An 18939-nucleotide genomic window follows, 5' to 3' on the forward strand; every position below is an offset into this window, starting at 1 on the left:
TATATATATATATATATATATATATATATATATATATATATATATATATATATGTATATATATATATATATCTATATATATATATATATATATATATATATATATATATATATATATATATATATATATATATATATATATATAGATATATATGTATATATATGTATTTATGGTAATGTAGTATGTATGTATGTATGATAACTATTGTATATAGTGTTCTCAATAAACGCCATAATAATAATAATAATAATAATAATAATAATAATAATAATAATAATAATAATAATATACCAAATCCTTTGTAAACTTGAATTTATAGTCATGGGCGCCTTGGGTGGGCTTGTTCCATATGAATAGGCTTCGTCTTCTGAATATTATTATTATTATTATTATTATTATTATTTTTATTATTATTATTATTATTATTATTATTATTATTATTATTATTATTATTATTATTATTGTAAATATTATTATTATTATTATTATTATTATTGTTATTGATTATTATTATTATTATTTATTATTATTATTTTATTACTTATTATTATATTATTTATTATATTATTTGTACATATTTATTATTATTATTATTATTATATTCATTATTATTATTATTATTTATTATTGTAAATATTATTATTATTATTATTACTTATTATTATTATTATTATTATTTTTTTATTATTATTTTATATATTTTTTTTTGCTCTATCACAGTCCTCCAATTCGACTGGGTGGTATTTATAGTGTGGGGTTCCGGGTTGCATCCTGCCTCCTTAGGAGTCCATCACTTTTCTTACTATGTGTGCCGTTTCTAGGATCACACTCTTCTGCATGAGTCCTGGAGCTACTTCAGCCTCTAGTTTTTCTAGATTCCTTTTCAGGGATCTTGGGATCGTGCCTAGTGCTCCTATGATTATGGGTACGATTTCCACTGGCATATCCCATATCCTTCTTATTTCTATTTTCAGATCTTGATACTTATCTATTTTTTCCCTCTCTTTCTCTTCAACTCTGGTGTCCCATGGTATTGCGACATCAATGAGTGATACTTTCTTCTTGACTTTGTCAATCAACGTCACGTCTGGTCTGTTTGCACGTATCACCCTATCCGTTCTGATACCATAGTCCCAGAGGATCTTTGCCTGATCGTTTTCTGTCACTCCTTCAGGTTGGTGCTCGTACCACTTATTACTGCAAGGTAGCTGATGTTTCTTGCACAGGCTCCAGTGGAGGGCTTTTGCCACTGAATCATGCCTCTTTTTGTACTGGTTCTGTGCAAGTGCCGGGCATTCACTTGCTATGTGGTTTATGGTTTCATTTTTCGTATTGCACTTCCTACATATGGGAGATATGTTATTTCCGTCTATCGTACTTTGAACATATTTGGTTCTTAGGGCCTGATCTTGTGCCGCTGTTATCATTCCTTCAGTTTCCTTCTTTAGCTCTCCCCTCTGTAGCCATTGCCAATTGTCATCGCTGGCTAGTTCTTTAGTCTGTCTCATGTATTGTCCGTGCATTGGTTTGTTGTGCCAGTCCTCTGTTCTTTCTGTCTTTCTCCTGTCTCTGAATATTTCTGGGTCTTCGTCTACTTTTATTAGTCCTTCTTCCCATGCACTCTTTAGCCACTCGTCTTCACTGGTTTTCAGATATTGCCCCAGCGCTCTGTTTTCGATGTTGACGCAGTCCTCTATACTTAGTAGTCCTCTCCCTCCTTCCTTTCGTGTTATGTATAGTCTGTCCGTATTTGCTCTTGGGTGTAGTGCTTTGTGTATTGTCATTTGTTTCCTGGTTTTCTGATCTATGCTGCGGAGTTCTGACTTCGTCCATTCCACTATTCCTGCGCTGTATCTGATTACTGGCACTGCCCATGTGTTTATGGCTTTTATCATATTTCCGGCGTTGAGTTTTGACTTGAGTATCGCCTTGAGTCTCTGCATATATTCTTTCCTGATCGTGTCCTTCATCTCTTGGTGTTTTATATCTCCTCCTTCCATTATTCCCAGGTATTTGTATCCTGTCTCATCTATGTGTTTGATGTTGCTCCCATCTGGTAGCTTTATCCCTTCAGTTCTCGTTACTTTGCCTTTTTGTATGTTGACTAAGGCGCATTTTTCTATTCCAAACTCCATCCTGATGTCCCCAGATACAATCCTTACAGTCTGGGATCCATCTTCTGTAGTACTTTTGTCATGGGAATCAGGGCTACTACGAAGAGTAGTGGGGACAGTGAGTCGCCCTGGAAGATCCCTCTCCTGATATTAACCTCTGCTAGTCTTATTCCAGAGCTTGTAAGTATTGTATTCCAGTTGGTACCCGGCATCCATCTTCTGTAGTACTTTTGTCATGGGAATCATGGCTACTACGAAGAGTAGTGGGGACAGTGAGTCGCCCTGGAAGATCCCTCTCCTGATATTAACCTCTGCTAGTCTTATTCCTGAGCTTGTAAGTATTGTATTCCAGTTGCGCATTGTATTTTTGAGGAAGCTGATGGTGTTTTCCTCTGCCCCATATATTTTCAGGCATTCTATTAGCCATGTGTGTGGTATCATGTCGAAGGCTTTCTTATAGTCTATCCATGCCATGCTTAGGTTGGTTTTCCTTCTCCTACTGTTCTTCATTACCATTTTGTCTATGAGGAGCTGGTCTTTTGTGCCCCTACACTTCCTTCTGCAGCCTTTCTGTTGGTGGGGGATGGTTTTGTTTTGGTCTCCTCTAGGATAAGTTGTAGTAGCCGCTTTCTTCACTGCGATGATAACCTGTTAGTAACTTCCACATTATTGGTAGGCAGGTGATAGGCCTGTAGTTACTGGCTATATTTCCCTTACTCTTGTCTTTTTGTACTAAGGATGTTCTTCCTGTGGTCATCCATTTGGGTGCTTGGTGATTTGAGATACAATGCTGGAGTTGTTCTGCTATTCGTGGGTGTAGGGCCTTGAAGTTTTTGAGCCAGTATCCATAGGGACGTTGTGCATCGGGAACCTGGGGCTTTCCAGTTTGGCATTTTCTTTAGTTGGTGTCTGACTGTGTCTGTCGTGATGTCTGTGAATCTTTGTTTTAGTCTCCCTGTTTCTTCTTCCTTGACTTCCTGGAGCCATGTTGCATGTTTGTTGTGTGATACCGGATTGCTCCATATGTTTTCCCAGAGTCTCTTACTTGGTTTTCTGGTTGGTTCCGAATAGTTTGTTCTGTTGGTATCCCTTATTCCTGTTCATGTACCGTTGGATCTTGTGTGCTTTACATCTTCTATTGTGTTGTTTAGTCCCCTCTCTTGTACTTTGTATTTCTCGTTGAGTTCCTCCCTTGTTTTCTTGCTTCTTAGCCTTTTTTCTGCCATCTCTTTCAGTTTACTCAAGTCAGATCTCATCACCATGATTTGCTTTTCCAGGCGCCTTTTCCAAGGAGGTTGCTGTTTTGGTTTCTGTTGGGTTGGTTGTGACGGTGGTGTTGGTGTTCGAATCCCCATCAGTTCTGCTACTAATCTTGCTCCTGCATATGTCAAGTTATTTGTTTCTGTGATACTGGTGGTGTGTATTATTTCATTGACCTCACTTGTTTTCTCCCTTAATTTCTTGGTGTTGTAGGCTTTCATGGAGGGGATCTTTGTTCTCTCTGTATCTGGCTCCATCCATTGTCTAATCTTTTCTACCCATTCCGTCCTCTCTGTTACTTCGTCGGTGTTTCTTCGTGTGTCGTTGTTTGATACTTCATCCTCCCTGTTGTCTTCTGTGGCATCGTCTCTCAGTTCGTCTTCGTGTAATTCGTTGTCGTGTGACATTTCCCTTTCCAGTTCTTCTCTTTCTGTTGGGGAGAGCCAGTTTTTTTTCTTTATGTTCCTTACTTGGTCTGCCAGCCTCTGCTCTGTTTGGAGGGTGTTATTCCTCTCATTCCAGATGTTGATCAATCTTCTTCTATATCCTCTCTCCGTCGGGTTGCTTCTGATGTAGCATCTCCATATTTCCTTGTTTTCTTCTCTTGTCCATTTCTTCCTTTTTGCCTCTGTAGCTCCAATCTCAGGCTGTTGATTACTGTCGTTGTGGTGATCAGTTGCTGGATGACGACCTCCAAGTACCTGACCGTCTTCCCCTACAATTGGGTTGAATACCTGGTTGCCGGACGAGGCTCCTCTGTTGCCAGAGGTTCCATTTACGTCGTTGTCGTTTATTCCTTCATTTCTTTCCATCATTGCTGAGTTTTGCTATTTAACCCATAGCTGGACCCTACCCCATCAGGGATAGGTACTCATTTACAGCTGAGTAGACTGAGGAAATTATGGTAAAGATCCTTTCCCAAGGAATCAACGCCGAGGGGAGCGGTCACCCATCCAACGACTGACCAGCCCCAATGTTGCTTAACTTGACTTAAGTCTATTGACGACCTAACCAACTCCTCCACGGCGCCACATATTATTATTATTATTATTATTATTATTATTATTATTATTATTATTATTATTATTATTATTATTATTATTATTATTATTTATTTATTTATTTATTGTTTGGTCTATCAAAGTTCTCCAATTCTACTGGGTGGTATTTAAAGTGTGGGGTTCCGGGTTACATCCTGCCTCCTTAGGAGTCCATTACTTTCCTCACTATGTGCGCCGTTTCTAGGATCACACTCTTTTGCATGAGTCCTGGAGCTACTTCAGCCTCTAGTATTTCCAGATTACCTTTTCAGGAATCTTGGGATCGTGCTTAGTGTTCCTAAGATTATGGGTACAATTTCCACTGGCATATCCCATATCCTTCTTATTTCTATTTTTCAGGTCTTGATACTTATCCATTTTTCCCATTCTTTCTCTTTAACTCTGGTATTATTATTATTATTATTATTATTATTATTATTATTATTATTATTATTATTATTATTATTAATTATGTTCTCCAGAGCGAGACGGACACAGAAGGGGCCCACGAGCCGGACTCGACGATCGAAGAGGAAACCTACCAGAAATCTCCAGCTGAGACGCCAATACCACCTGTTGAACCTTCGGCCGATGTCACTGTGAGTACATTGGAGGGCGTGGACCCTCTTCCTTTGCATTTATTTATTTATTTATTTATCTATTTATCTATTTATTCTTTGTCTTTTATTTAGCTCCGTTTCCTTCCATCAGGGATTATGTTTTCGTCTCTATTCGACGCCTTGGGGAATTTTCTTCTTCTGGAATGCTTAACTGGATATGATTAGAAATGTTGGGCTGAAGTGTATACCTTAGTTGTTGCGTGTATGAATAAATTTTTTTAATGTATATGTGCATACGTAAATGTAATCACATATGCGTGCTCGCAAGCGTGCAGACTTGTTGATCCTCATTGAAAATGTACGTAAAGGCTTAATGATTATAAGGAGAGAGGAGATAAACTTTTATATATATATATATATATATATATATATATATATATATATATATATATATATATAAATGAATAAAAAAACAATCGAAATAATGGTACAAATTATGGTGATTCTACTTAGCACTCGAAAACAGTGTTGTATCTAACTTAAGGTGCTTCGTATCAAGGTACTGAATCCATTCTGGTTGTTTTAAAGTTGGCACTCCTTCCTAAAAATGAGAAACACTTTTACTTTTTTGTATGAGTGATGCTTTATCAGTTTCCTTTGCGCATAGGTGATGTTGTATGTGCTTGCATTAGATCTTCATGGACAATTGTTTGCTACAAACACGAATATATTCAGTTTACGAATAAATTCAGCTTAGCATGTCTGTGCACTTACAAGAATGGAATAGCGGAGTAATGTTGTTATTCAACGCGCACATCCTATTCTGCATTTACAAGATATTTAAATAACATTGTAATTCAGTTCTTGTATAATCGTCTGATTATTACGAACTGACAAAATACAACTTTAACGTTGATTTTTATTATACATTTTCTCTTGAAATATTGAATAACTATTGAATATTGTGAGCTTTTCTGAATCCTACACAATAAGTTTGCGTTACATAAGATTTTGTTCTGAGTAAATATAATGCGTGTCTGAATAAATGTAGATTCAATGATTGTATTGAAAAAATAACCTTCAATGAATTTATTTTCGATGGAATTGAAGACCGAACGAGAAACTGATAGTATAAGTTGTATTCTATGAGGCTTATCTCTCTCTCTCTCTCTCTCTCTCTCTCTCTGTCTCTCTCTCTCTCTCTTATTCCAGTATGAAGTGGATAAATTACCTCATTTATTCTTCGTGTAATGGTGTAATTATATATATATTTTTATGGTAGATTTTCATCAAATTACATTTGTCCTATAGGAAATTATCTTAAAATTTTGATTTTTAATGAATTTTCACCTCATTGAAAAAAAAATTATAGAATACACCGACAAATATTACACTTTTGTTCTTAATGTAATTCATTATGACTAACAAGCTTACATTATTCATTATTACTTATTATTTACGAAACTTGACTTGTGGTGACCTCTTGACCTGTGATGACCTCAGCTTCACGCCCAGCCGCCTCTGAAAGGCGTGCTCTCAGTTGGGTCAGACAGTGGTAGGAGCAGCGTCAGTATGGACACTGGTTCCCTCCCTACTGTCCCACGACGTGCTAAGGTAAGGGGAAGGATTCCTCTCAAGTATTCCTTTACGGGACTGTACAGTAATCGTTATAGGAGATGGGAGTAGTATCCTAATTATATCTTATTAAGAAAATAATTACATTATTATTATTCTTATTATTATATTCCTGTGCTAAGGTAAGGGAAATGATTACTTTATTATTATTATTATTATATTCCTGTGCTAAGGTAAGGGAAAGGATACCTCACAAGTATTCCTTCATGAGAGTGTATAGGAATTCTTATAGGAAATGGGAGTAGTATCCTAATTATATCTTATTAAGAAAATAATTACTTTATTATTATTATTATTATTATTATTATTATTATTATTATTATTATTATTATTATTATATTCCTGTGCTAAGGTAAGGGAAATGATTATTATTATATTCCTGAGCTAAGGTAAGGGAAAGGATACCTCACAAGTATTCCTTCATGGGAGTGTATAGGAATCCTTATACGAGATGGGAGTAGTATCCTAATTATATCTTATTAAGAATATGATAACTTAATGATTTAATTATTATTATTATTATTATTATTATTATTATTATTATTATTATTATTATTATTATTATTATTATTATATTCCTGTGCTAAGGTAAGGGGAAGGATTCCTCGCATTCCTTTACGGGAGAATATAGGAATCCTTATAGGAGATGGGAGTAGTATCCTAATTACATCTTATCAAGAAAATAATAATTATTCATTCACGTCCCCCAACCAGACTCCACCTCCTTCAGAGATGATGCAGATCCACGTGCCCCGAGACGAATCCTTCAGCGAGGACCAATGCAGCGACGTCTCCTTGATCAGTTCCCAAAGGAGCTTCAAGGTAAGGTCCTGCAACTTTGGCTCTGGCCAGTTTGTAGAAGGGTGACCATCAATCATTACTAGGGCGTGCTCTTGACCAGTGAAGTTAAGCGGTATTAGGTCTGGCTAGTATATAGATTAGTGACCATCAGTGTAGTAAAGCAAAATTAAATCTGGTCATTACATGGGAGGGTGACCGTCAATATATATCAAACACTGAGGTATATAAGGTTCCTTTGCCATGAATCTTTTAATAGTTCTGTTGCAGATTAAATACCAACGTCATCTGGCTTTCTTTGATGGTCAACCGTCCATGGACTGACCTCATCTAAGATTTTTTGGCTGGTTAAGAGGCCATTTGTTCATTAAAAAAATCCTTTCCAGGGACTATGGAGATATGATAATTTATCTTGGAACTTTGAGAGAAAAATTATATTAAAAAACTATATTACAATATAATGAAATTTTCATATTGTTTTTTTTTGTGAATTGTTCATATTATTTTGTTGGGGAATTTTTCATATTTTTGTTCTTGGTGAATTTCTCAAATTTTTTTGTTGGGGAATTTTTCATATTTTTTATGACAGAAGAGCTATATATATATATATATATATATATATATATATATATATATATATATATATATATATATATTATATATATATATATTGTATAACTCTTCTACCATAAAAAATATGAAAAATTCACCAGCAAAAAATAAGAAAAATTTACCAACAAAAAAATATGAAAAATTTACCAAACAAAAAAATATGAATAATTCACCAACAAAAAAATATGAAATATTCATCAACACAAAAATATGAAAAATATACCAACAAAAAAATATATGAAAAATTTACCAACAAAATAATATGAAAAATGTACCAAAAAAAAAAAAAAAAAAAAAAAATCACCCCCCACCCCCCAAAAAATATGAAAAATTCACCAACAAAAAAATATGAAAAATTCACCAACACGAAAATATGAAAAATTTATGAGCCCCCCAAAAATATGAAAAATTCACCAACAAAAAAATATGAAAAATTCACCAACAAAAAAAATATGAAAAAATTACCAACAAAAAAATATGAAAAATTTACCAACAAATAATATGAAAAATTTACCAGCCCCTCAAAAATATGAAAAATTCACCAACAAAAAATATGAAAAATTTAAAAACAAAAAAAATATGAAAATTTACCAGCCCCCCAAAATATGAAAAATTCACCAAAAAAACAAAAAAAAAAAAAAAAAAATATGAAAAATTTTACCAACAAAAAATATGAAAAATTTTACCAGCCCCCAAAAATATGAAAAATTCACCAAAAAAAAAAAAAAAAAAAAAAAGAAAAATTCACCAACAAAAAATATGAAAAATTCACCAACTATATATATATATATATATATATATATATATAATATATATATATATATATAATATATATATATATATATATATATATATATATATATAACACTTCTGTCATAAAAAATACGAAAATTCACCAACAAAAAAAATATGAAAAATTTACCAACAAAACAAATATGAGAAATTCACCAACAACAAAAATATGAAAAATTCCCTAAAGCAAAAAATGAAAAATTCCCCAACAAATTAATATGAACAATTCACAAAAAAAAAACAATATGAAAATTTCATTATATTGTAATATAATTTTTTTAATATAATTTTTTCTCTCAAAGTTCCAAGATAAATTATCATATCTCCATAGTCCCTGGAAAGGATTTTTTTTTAATATATATTGGTTGGTGAATTATTCGTATTTTTTATTGGTGAATTTTTCATATTTTATTTTGTGACCGGAAAGTTTTTATAATTTTTTTTTTGGTTGGTGAATTCTTCGTCTCTTCTTTTGGTGTATTTTTAAATATATATATATTTTTTGTCTAAATTTTTCATATTATTTAGGCTGGTGGAATGTTCATACATTTTTAATGCTAATGGATGCTTTCATATATATTTATTTTTCATTTTAGGAGAGACTTCCAACGGGTTTGCCCAACCTGGGCAACACCTGCTTCTTGAATGCCATACTTCAGTGCCTCTACTACACGAAGCCTCTCTCTGATAACTTCATCAACAACCGATACAGGTAAGAGTATCTTCATGATTAAATTTTTTTTCACATAAAATTTTTATTCAGTTAAACATTTTATCAGTCATGATGTTTCACAGTTAAATTTTCTTCTATTAGTGTTTGTCTAATAAAAAATGTTTAAAATTGTATTTTGTCTGATATGATTTGTTCTAACTTTTAAGATTCTCAAAAAAGATTAATTACAATTTTTAGAATTATTTTTTCAATCATATCTTATCTAATGTGACTGTCCTAACGTTCATGTTTCTTCTCCTGCTGAAAGCAAAACAAAATTATAATTTGAAAAAAATGGAAAATTGTAATATTTAAAAAAGACCACTTTAAAAATTCTAAAATATACATAAAACTTTTACTTTTATTTTAGAGACAGCATAAACAAAAAGAGCTGTAAAACAAAATAAAAATGAAATCAAATCGAAAATTCTAATAATATTAAAAAAATCTTTCAAAAATTAAAAACAACTAAAATTTTAACTTTCTTTTTTTAGAGAAAGCATAAACAAAAAGAGCTCTTGTAAGGGAGATGTCAGCATAGCATTTGGACAAGTGGTCAGGGCACTTCGCACTGGTAAACAAACGTACGCAGCCGTTAAGAATATGAAGGTAAGAAGCGTGGAATAATTTCGAATGGAAAATTAACCTCATTAACTAAAACACGCAAGAAATAAGAGGTCTCATATGATGAAACCCGAAACTCTACGGCTATCCCACGCTTAAAGAAGCAAAATAAAAATAGTTACTTTTACAGATTTATTATTATTATTATTATTATTATTATTATTATTATTATTATTATTATTATTATTATTATTATTATTATTATTATTATTATTATTATTAATCTTTCATGGTCCTTCCAGACTCCTTAGCGGTTTAAAATTATTTAGAATACTTATGAATGAACAAATTCAGTAGTATATTAATATTTACTGAGGAAATGGTCAAATTTATTAGCAACAGGTATGAGAGTTCTCATAAAAATATATATTTTAATTTCACTTATATTTGTAAATACATTTTGATTTGCGAGAATTTATTATTACGAATTGACTCTTGTAAATTTTAGGAATTTTAATTCCTTAAGCAAACCAGTATCCTCTTTTGGGTTTAAATACCCAAGTATATAAATGAAAATGAATCATTTACTAACAATGTGCATTTTAAAAATCTTCCTCTTGCAGGATGTTGCTGGTCACTATGACAGAAATTATTGCAATGATGACACGAAGGAGTCACACATATTCCTGCAACAGATGTTGCAGTGGTTGCACCAGGATCTGTCAAAAGTAAGAGTCTCTCTCTCTCTCTCTCTCTCTCTCTCTCTCTCTCTCTCTCTCTCGTCTACACTGTTTTATTTATTCTTATGTTCTCACTGACATTTATAGAACATAGGTCTAGGTTTTTTTGTTTTACTCAGGAACATTTCAGTTTAAGTTTTTATCTTTTCTTCTATAATAAATTTTCTGCCTTTTCCTTATATTTTCTTTTCTCAGTTGAAGTCTTATAAAAATGATTTTTTTAAAGCTTATTAAATAAACATGAGCGTTAGAGCCCATAGTTAAAAATTAAAAGGTATAGTTCTTCAATGTTATATATATGTATATATATAATATATATATATATATATATATATATATATATATATAATATACAATATACATTAAGCTACAAATATCCTTTACTATCCAATTCGCTCTACATCGGAATAAATATATTTTTATCTCAATCAAGATGGAAAAAATATATGACCCAGACTCTAGCTCATCAACCCAGAACAGATAAAGTAAAAAAAAGAAATCCTTTGTCATATTAAGACTTGCTTTAAATATACAGAAAATGATATTTGAAATGGAGAAACGTTTATCCATGAAATGATATTACGTTTTACTAAATAAATGTGTAACACTATCAGAAACGGAACGAATTTGATGCTAACAGGAACATATTTCAGAAGGAGATGCGTTTTATCAAAGGAGTATAAATATATGTACAAAGAGGTTCTTTCTGTTCAAAGAGAATCGTTTTATCAAGTTAGGAGGAACACAAGCAGCCCTTCCTGAAACGATAAATGTCTCAATTTAAATACACGGAAATTGTAACCAAAAAAGGAATATTATCTAAAGAGTTTAACGTTTACTACCAGTCCAATTTTCCATAACCGTGTTGCCTTTTCTCAAATTATATATATATATAGATATATATATATATATATATATATATATATATATATATATATATATATATATATACATATATATATGTATATATATATATATACATATATATATATATATATATATATATATATATATATATATATATATATATATATAATATATATTATATATATTATATATATATATGTATATATATATATATATATATATATATATATATATATGTATATATATATATATATATGTATATATATATATATATATATATATATATACTATATATATATATATATATATATAGATATATATATATATATATATATATCTTCTACACGAGTATCATTTCATTATAATTTATTCATGGAATAAATAATAATGATTACGTAATAAAAAACGAATTAAGCTCATCCTAAAAACTATATATATAAATATATATTGTATATATATATATATATATATATATATATATATATATATATATATATATATATACCATATATATATATATCATTCGAGCTACAAATGTCCTTTAATATCTAATTCGCTCTACCTCGGAATTGATATATTCTCATATATGTACCGAGGGGGAATTTTTAGTTGATAATAATTTCGTCCCCCATGGGATCGAACCACCTTCCAGGTGGACGGGGAACGAATCCAACTGGACGGTGGTTTGATCCCATGGGGGGACGAAATTATTATCAACAAAAAATTCCCCCTCGGTACATATATGAAAATATATCAATTCCGAGGTAGAGCGAATTAGATATTAAAGGACATTTGTAGCTCGAATGATTTATATAAATCACGGTGATGTGATAAGTATTCATATATATATATATATATATATATATATATATTAATATATATATATATATATATATATATATATATATATATATATTCTAACTAAGTAAGGTTCCATGAGGCCATGCATTCATACAGTGAATAGCTCATTCATTAATTTTTTCATACTTTTAATGAAAAAAGTCTAACCTCATTCCAAAATTAGGATATATCCCAGTACGTAAGTTTCTTCTCAAAAGTCTACATGTTTCTTAAGCTCTATTTGGTCATTTATTCGTACAATGAATGGCTCATTCATGAATGTATTCATATTTATAATTAAAAAGACTAACATCGTTTCAAAATCAGGATATATCCCCGAACGAGAGTTTCTTTTCAAAAGCCTACATTTTTCTTAAGTTCCATTTGGTCATTTATTCACACAATGAATAGTTCACTCATTTATTTATTCATATTTATAATTAAAAAAGACTAACCTCGTTCCAAACTTAGGATATATCCCCGGACGAGAGCCTCGTCCAGGGCAAAGTGTCCTTGATCTCGACACTATTCTTTGGCGTCCAAGTCTGCACTGTCGTCTGCCAGGAATCCGGAGCCGAGCTTTCCCAGTCTGAGGAAGCCTTTTCTGTTCTCTCTTTGCCCGTGGAGATATCGGGACCGACAGAAGTACAGGTAACTATGAATCGTATTAACGAAGATAGAATAAGACGCTTTTTTCCTTAGCGTAAATCTTGGTATAATGTTATTGAATGACCTCATCATAGGTACCAGCTTACAGTTTATATTCCGTTTTATTCCACTGTTCATAATACCTCTAATAAATCCTTTACGAAGTTTACTTTACTCCATCACTGATAACAGATCACTGCAGAACTTTGAAACTTAATAAAACATACGCAAATGCATCTAATAAATCTTTTACGAAGTCTACTTGTCTCCATCATTGATAACAGATCACTGTAGAAATTTGAAACTTAATAAAAAAAGACGCAAATACGTTTAATAAATCCTTTACCAAGTCTACTTGTCTTCATCGTTGATAACAGATCACTATCGAACTTTGAAACTTGATGAAAAATGCAAATTGGAGAAAAATATAGAAATCCACATAGTTTCCGAGCGTCATGCTCTTTTGTAGTCTCCACATAGTAGAGCGAGAATAATGCTCCAAAAGTGTATATGAGATTCTTGAATATATTTATTTTACCGATTTGTGGTTTTGTTTTCATGTCTATTGTTATATCTACTGTCTATGAGGACAGGGCTCTAGAATAATACTATCTTCGATGAAAAACTCTAGACATGGAAGTTTAATATGCATTTCAACGTCTTAATGTTTTTTTATTCAATCAGGAGTTGCTAACCAAGAGCTTCAAGCCGCAGCTACTCCTTTGGAGTTGCAGGGAGTGTGGCAAAGATCACATGTGCCTCAAGAAGAGAAAAATCAAGAGACTCCCCTCGCATCTCATCATCCATTTCGACAGGTGAGTTAATGAGATTAGTCGAAGAAAGTTGTCCAAAGTCTTAGATAAACTATTTTCATTGCATTGACAGATAAACAACTCCAATTCTTTGAAGCAAATGATGTAGATTGTATCAATATGAATTTTTTTGAGGTGTTTTGGTAATTATGATTCTTATGTATTTTGATCAAACTCTCATTTCGTCCCGCAAAGAATTCGTTTTTAAACTAAGTTGGGGGAATCAGAATGAGGCAGATTTACAGATGTTGGACAGCTACGTGGGAGGACACCCGAATTTGAATAGATGTGAAGCAAAAGTGGGGAAATCAGTGCTGTTTAGGCCTAAGGAACACTCCGGAAAAGGGAATCAATAAGGGTTAAAGGAACTCTCCGGAAAAGGGAATCAATATGGGTCTTAGGAACTCTCCGGAAAAGGGAATCAATATGGGTCTTAGGAACTCTCCGGAAAAGGGAATCAATATGGGTCTTAGGAACTCTCCGGAAAAGGGAATCAATATGGGTCTTAGGAACTCTCCGGAAGAGGGAATCAATGTGGGTCGGGCTTCAGGAACGCTCCAAAGACTAGAATTAATGTGGGTGGAGCCTAAGGAACGCTCCAAAGTGAGGAATCAATGTGGGGAAGGTCACAGGAACGCTCCGAAGAAAGGGATCAATACAAATTAGGCTTAAGGAGCGCTTCAAAGACGGGAAGCAATTGGAATGAGGCTTAAGGAACGCTCCAAAGATGGGAATTAATTGGAAAGAGACTTAAGGATACTCCAAAGATGGGACTCACTTGGAATGAGCCTTAAGGAACGCTCCAAAGACGGGACTCAATTGGAATGAGGCTTAAGGAATGCTCCAAAGACGGGAATCAATTGGAATGAGGCTTAAGGAACGCTCCAAAGATGGGACTCAATTAGAATGAGGATTAAGGAACGCTCCAAAAATGGGAATATATTGGAATGAGAATTACGGATACTCCAAAGACGAGAATCAATTGGAATGAGGCTTAAGGAAAGCTCCAAAGATGGGACTCAACTGGAATGAGCCTTAAGGAATGCTCCAAAAACGGGAATCAATTGGAATGAGACTTAAGGATACTCCAAAGACGGGACTCAATTGGAGTGAGGCTTAAGGAACGCTCCAAAGATGGGACTTAATTGGAATGAGGTTTAAGGAACACTCCAAAGACGGGAATCAATTGGAATGAGGCTTAAGGAACGCAACGCTCCAAGGACGGGAAGGGATGTAGGATAGGCCTAAGGGAAGCTCCAAAGAAAGTAATCAATTTTAATGTATTACCCATATTAATTTGGTTGTCAGTGAGGGATGTCTATTACCTTTATTTTACAGTGCGTGCGTACAGTATACAGTCTATAACTCCACTACAACTTGTATTTCTATTTTATCAATTACAGAAACGAAGAAATCAGTGGAAATCTCATGGATGCTAAAACGAGCCTGAGTTATCCACTACAAGGGTTAAATCTAGCTGATTTTCTGGTCGATCCTACAAGGTACGTGATGAACCTCTTTATTTATATGATTTGACATATTGAAAAGTTTCCAAACATTCCATGGTTTGATGATAAGCGATTCCTTCCTGGAAAGGTCCGTATATCCTGGCTAAGTTTTAACACTTTGAAAAACTAGAAGGAATAAAAATGAATTCTTGTTTTGCATTATAATTTATCTTTAGTTTCTTCAGTTTTCTGATGTGCGCTGTGTTGCTGTCGAATTTAACTCTAGTTACACAGATTATTATTATAGTTTTTTGTTACGTAGTTGAAAAGGCTGAAAAGTCTATTAGTTTTTCAATTAAATCCTCCAGCTGAACTTATGTTCAACTTGCAATCATAGTAGGTCTGGTGCTTATGTTGACCTTATTTGTATAATTATTGTATGCAGGTGAATAAATAAACATCTATCCATCTATCTATCTATCTATCTATCTATCTATCTATCTATCTATCTATCTATCTATCTATCTATCTATCTATCTATCTGTGTAGTTGAGTAAAATTTCTATTCGGTTAAGGAACCAAAACAGAAACACTAAAAGGGGAAAATGAAAGCCAAGAGGATGTAGTTCAATAGTTAACGGTACTCCATTTATTTTCTCAATTCCAGTGACAGAGGAACTTACGAACTCTACGCCATATGTAACCAAAAAGGTCATGGAATCACCTCCCATCACACTGCATGTTGCATGACAGCCAACCACCCCATCTGGTGTCTGTTCAACGACCTCACCGTGAATCCTGTACACAACGAGGACGTTCCCCGGCAGGCTGACTCTCACATACTGTTCTACAAGATGTCTGTGGCGCCTTATATGAGCACGGGGGTGTAGGGATGTAGATAAGTAAGATAGTAGATGAGATGGTTTAGTACTAAGGGCAGATAGGAGTGGCTACCATTTATGTTGGTGGTGTAACAGGTGGCCACTTTTCTGTTGCTGGTGTAATAGCTATGGCCACCTTTTTGTTGCTGGTGTAATAGCTATGGCCACCTTTTTGTTGCTGGTGTAATAACTATGGCCACCTTTATGTTGCTGGTGTAATAGCTATGGCCACCTTTTTGTTGCTGGTACGCCAAAAATAAATTTTCTTGTTGTTGCTGGGCCAGTAGATATGACTACAATTTTGTTGCTGGTATAACAGGAATTGCCACTTTTCTGTTGCTGGTTAAAAAAAATAATTTTTTTATTGCTGGTGCACCAGATATGAACCCATTTTCATTGCTGGTGTAACAGGAATTGCCACTTTTCTGTTGCTGGTGTACAACAAATGACCACTTCTTTTGTAGCTCGTGTACTGTTATTTTTGTCTCTATTTAAAAAAGATAGGCCTTTTTATAACGTAGCCAGCAAAAATGATGATTTTCTATTGCTTATATATTATCAATTTAATCTTTCTTCAAGAAATATGCTTGACAATATTCCTACAAATATTTCGGGTTGAAGGACCTTCTCAAATAATAAATTGTTTGTTTATATACTTTATTTCTTTTTCTATGCAGCATGTCAAGAATTATTTTTACAAATAATCAGTTGAAAAAGTAATATAATTCTTATTTAATTAAAACTACATTTAGAGACGATGGAATAATTCCGAAGACATTGATATTTAGTTTATTAAGTTTACACTTAAAAAATGAAAGCTAGGACAAAAATAATATTAATATAAAATGATTAGTCCCTCTTTGGTATATTACCATCACAGTTATATGTTTTGTATAACTAGTGTATAGGTAAGGATATTAAGCCTTTTTTGATAACTGCTCTGTAAGTACACTAATTATCTATAAGTACATTTCTGTAAGGAATTCCTAATTTCTACGTAAAAGCGTATGTTTGTGAGTTAACTTTTATTTTAAGGCTCTACATAAAAATATTTAAAGCGGCAATTTGAACATTATTATTATTATTATTATTATTATTATTATTATTATTATTATTATTATTATTATTATTATTATTATTATTATTATTATTGTCTGAAACCTAAAACAAGCATAGAAAGGCATTTAAAGTGAGATTTTACATTAACGAAAAAAAAAGATACTGTAAAGAGAGTCAAAACATGCAGATAATGATATACAGTTACAGGCAAAACTACTTACAGCTGTAATTATGCAGTATAAAAAGGCCAAATAAATAACTGAAAAAATGTAACAGTTAATGTAACCGTCTCTGTATTGTAGAAATAATGTTTTTTTCTTGTCTAACCTTTGTGTTAATATGAATAAATTTGTTTAAATGTTAAATCTTTGTTATTTTTTAACCACTGTCTTATTTAGTGGGAATATATATATATATATATATATATATATATATATATATATATATATATATATATATATATATATATATATATATATATATATATATATATATATATATATATATATATATATATATATATTGTGACGAAGTGCCAAGTATCTGGTTACCAGCAATTACTTGGGGGGAAAGTGGCCAAAGATCTGGGTACTTCACTTACCATTCATTAACTGATACCTCACAAAAGCCAGACACCTGAACCCTCATCACAGGTATTAAACGACTGAATACTCTAAAGGCAACAGTGATCCCTTAACGATTTACCAGTATTGCAGAAAATCAGACTAAGTTCATCAAAACAGCTGTGAGGTAATCTTGTAAGTAATTAAAATTAATCAAAGGGCATCACTCCATCAACAACTTTAAGTCTAAGTATTTCCCTGATTTCAAAAGTCTAAGTACTTCCCTGGTTCTTAGTCACTTCAAGTAAATTGAAGGAAAACAGATCAATTACCACTCTGTTTCCACCTAACATCAATATAATCAAATGCAAATATACTGGTATAAAAATGAAAACACTTATAAAAATTATAAATACAAAAATTTATTATTAAACTCAAAATTTATAAGTGAAATTCACAATATCAGGGAAAATTACTGTTACTTGAAAACAAAGTAACGTTTAATTAATTCTTGAATCAAATTAAGTAAAATTAAATCAAAATTAATTGATCAAAATTCAAGAAAATTAATTCAATCAAAATTCAAAAGTGTTAGGCAATAATTGAAAATTTGAAATCAATTAACAAGTGCTAAACAATAATAAAAGTTGAACAGAATTCTAAGTAAATGCAAATTAATTCACAAGTGTTAAATTTAATTAAATGTGCAATGATTAAGCAATGAAAATAACTAAGTCAATTAAATTGTGAATGCAAATGAAAATACAGAAAAATGTGGACAATATCAAAATAAAAAGGCACACTTCAATAAGAAAATGAACAAATGCACAAAAATGAAACAAACACAAAACACAAAAATTTGCAATGTGTAAAAGTGTAAATCTTTTCACTCAAAACATTGTAACCATCAGTTTTTACCAAACCTTCGTAACCATCTGTTATTAGTTAACCACTCTTCCTATCCATTATTAGTTGTTATCTAACTACTGTTCCT

At 32.1% G+C, this 18939-nt stretch overlaps 1 protein-coding gene across 1 annotated transcript in view; it reads left to right on the forward strand.

Moving 5' to 3' along the window:
- The window catches only part of LOC135210819 (uncharacterized), a 47216-nt gene extending 29469 nt beyond the window's left edge, over positions 1-17747 (forward strand). Inside the window, exons 15-24 of the mRNA XM_064243686.1 lie at positions 4897-5013; positions 6478-6588; positions 7324-7431; positions 9408-9523; positions 10018-10132; positions 10711-10815; positions 13006-13185; positions 13867-13997; positions 15398-15496; positions 16110-17747. Of these exons, the coding sequence (XP_064099756.1) occupies positions 4897-5013; positions 6478-6588; positions 7324-7431; positions 9408-9523; positions 10018-10132; positions 10711-10815; positions 13006-13185; positions 13867-13997; positions 15398-15496; positions 16110-16332 (1305 nt within the window). The 3' untranslated portion in view covers positions 16333-17747. The remainder of the gene's footprint in view (positions 1-4896; positions 5014-6477; positions 6589-7323; positions 7432-9407; positions 9524-10017; positions 10133-10710; positions 10816-13005; positions 13186-13866; positions 13998-15397; positions 15497-16109) is intronic.
- The last annotated feature ends 1192 nt before the right edge of the window (positions 17748-18939 follow it).

The sequence above is a fragment of the Macrobrachium nipponense genome, chromosome 4 (assembly GCF_015104395.2).
Source record: "Macrobrachium nipponense isolate FS-2020 chromosome 4, ASM1510439v2, whole genome shotgun sequence".
NCBI classification, from domain to species: Eukaryota; Metazoa; Arthropoda; class Malacostraca; order Decapoda; family Palaemonidae; genus Macrobrachium; species Macrobrachium nipponense.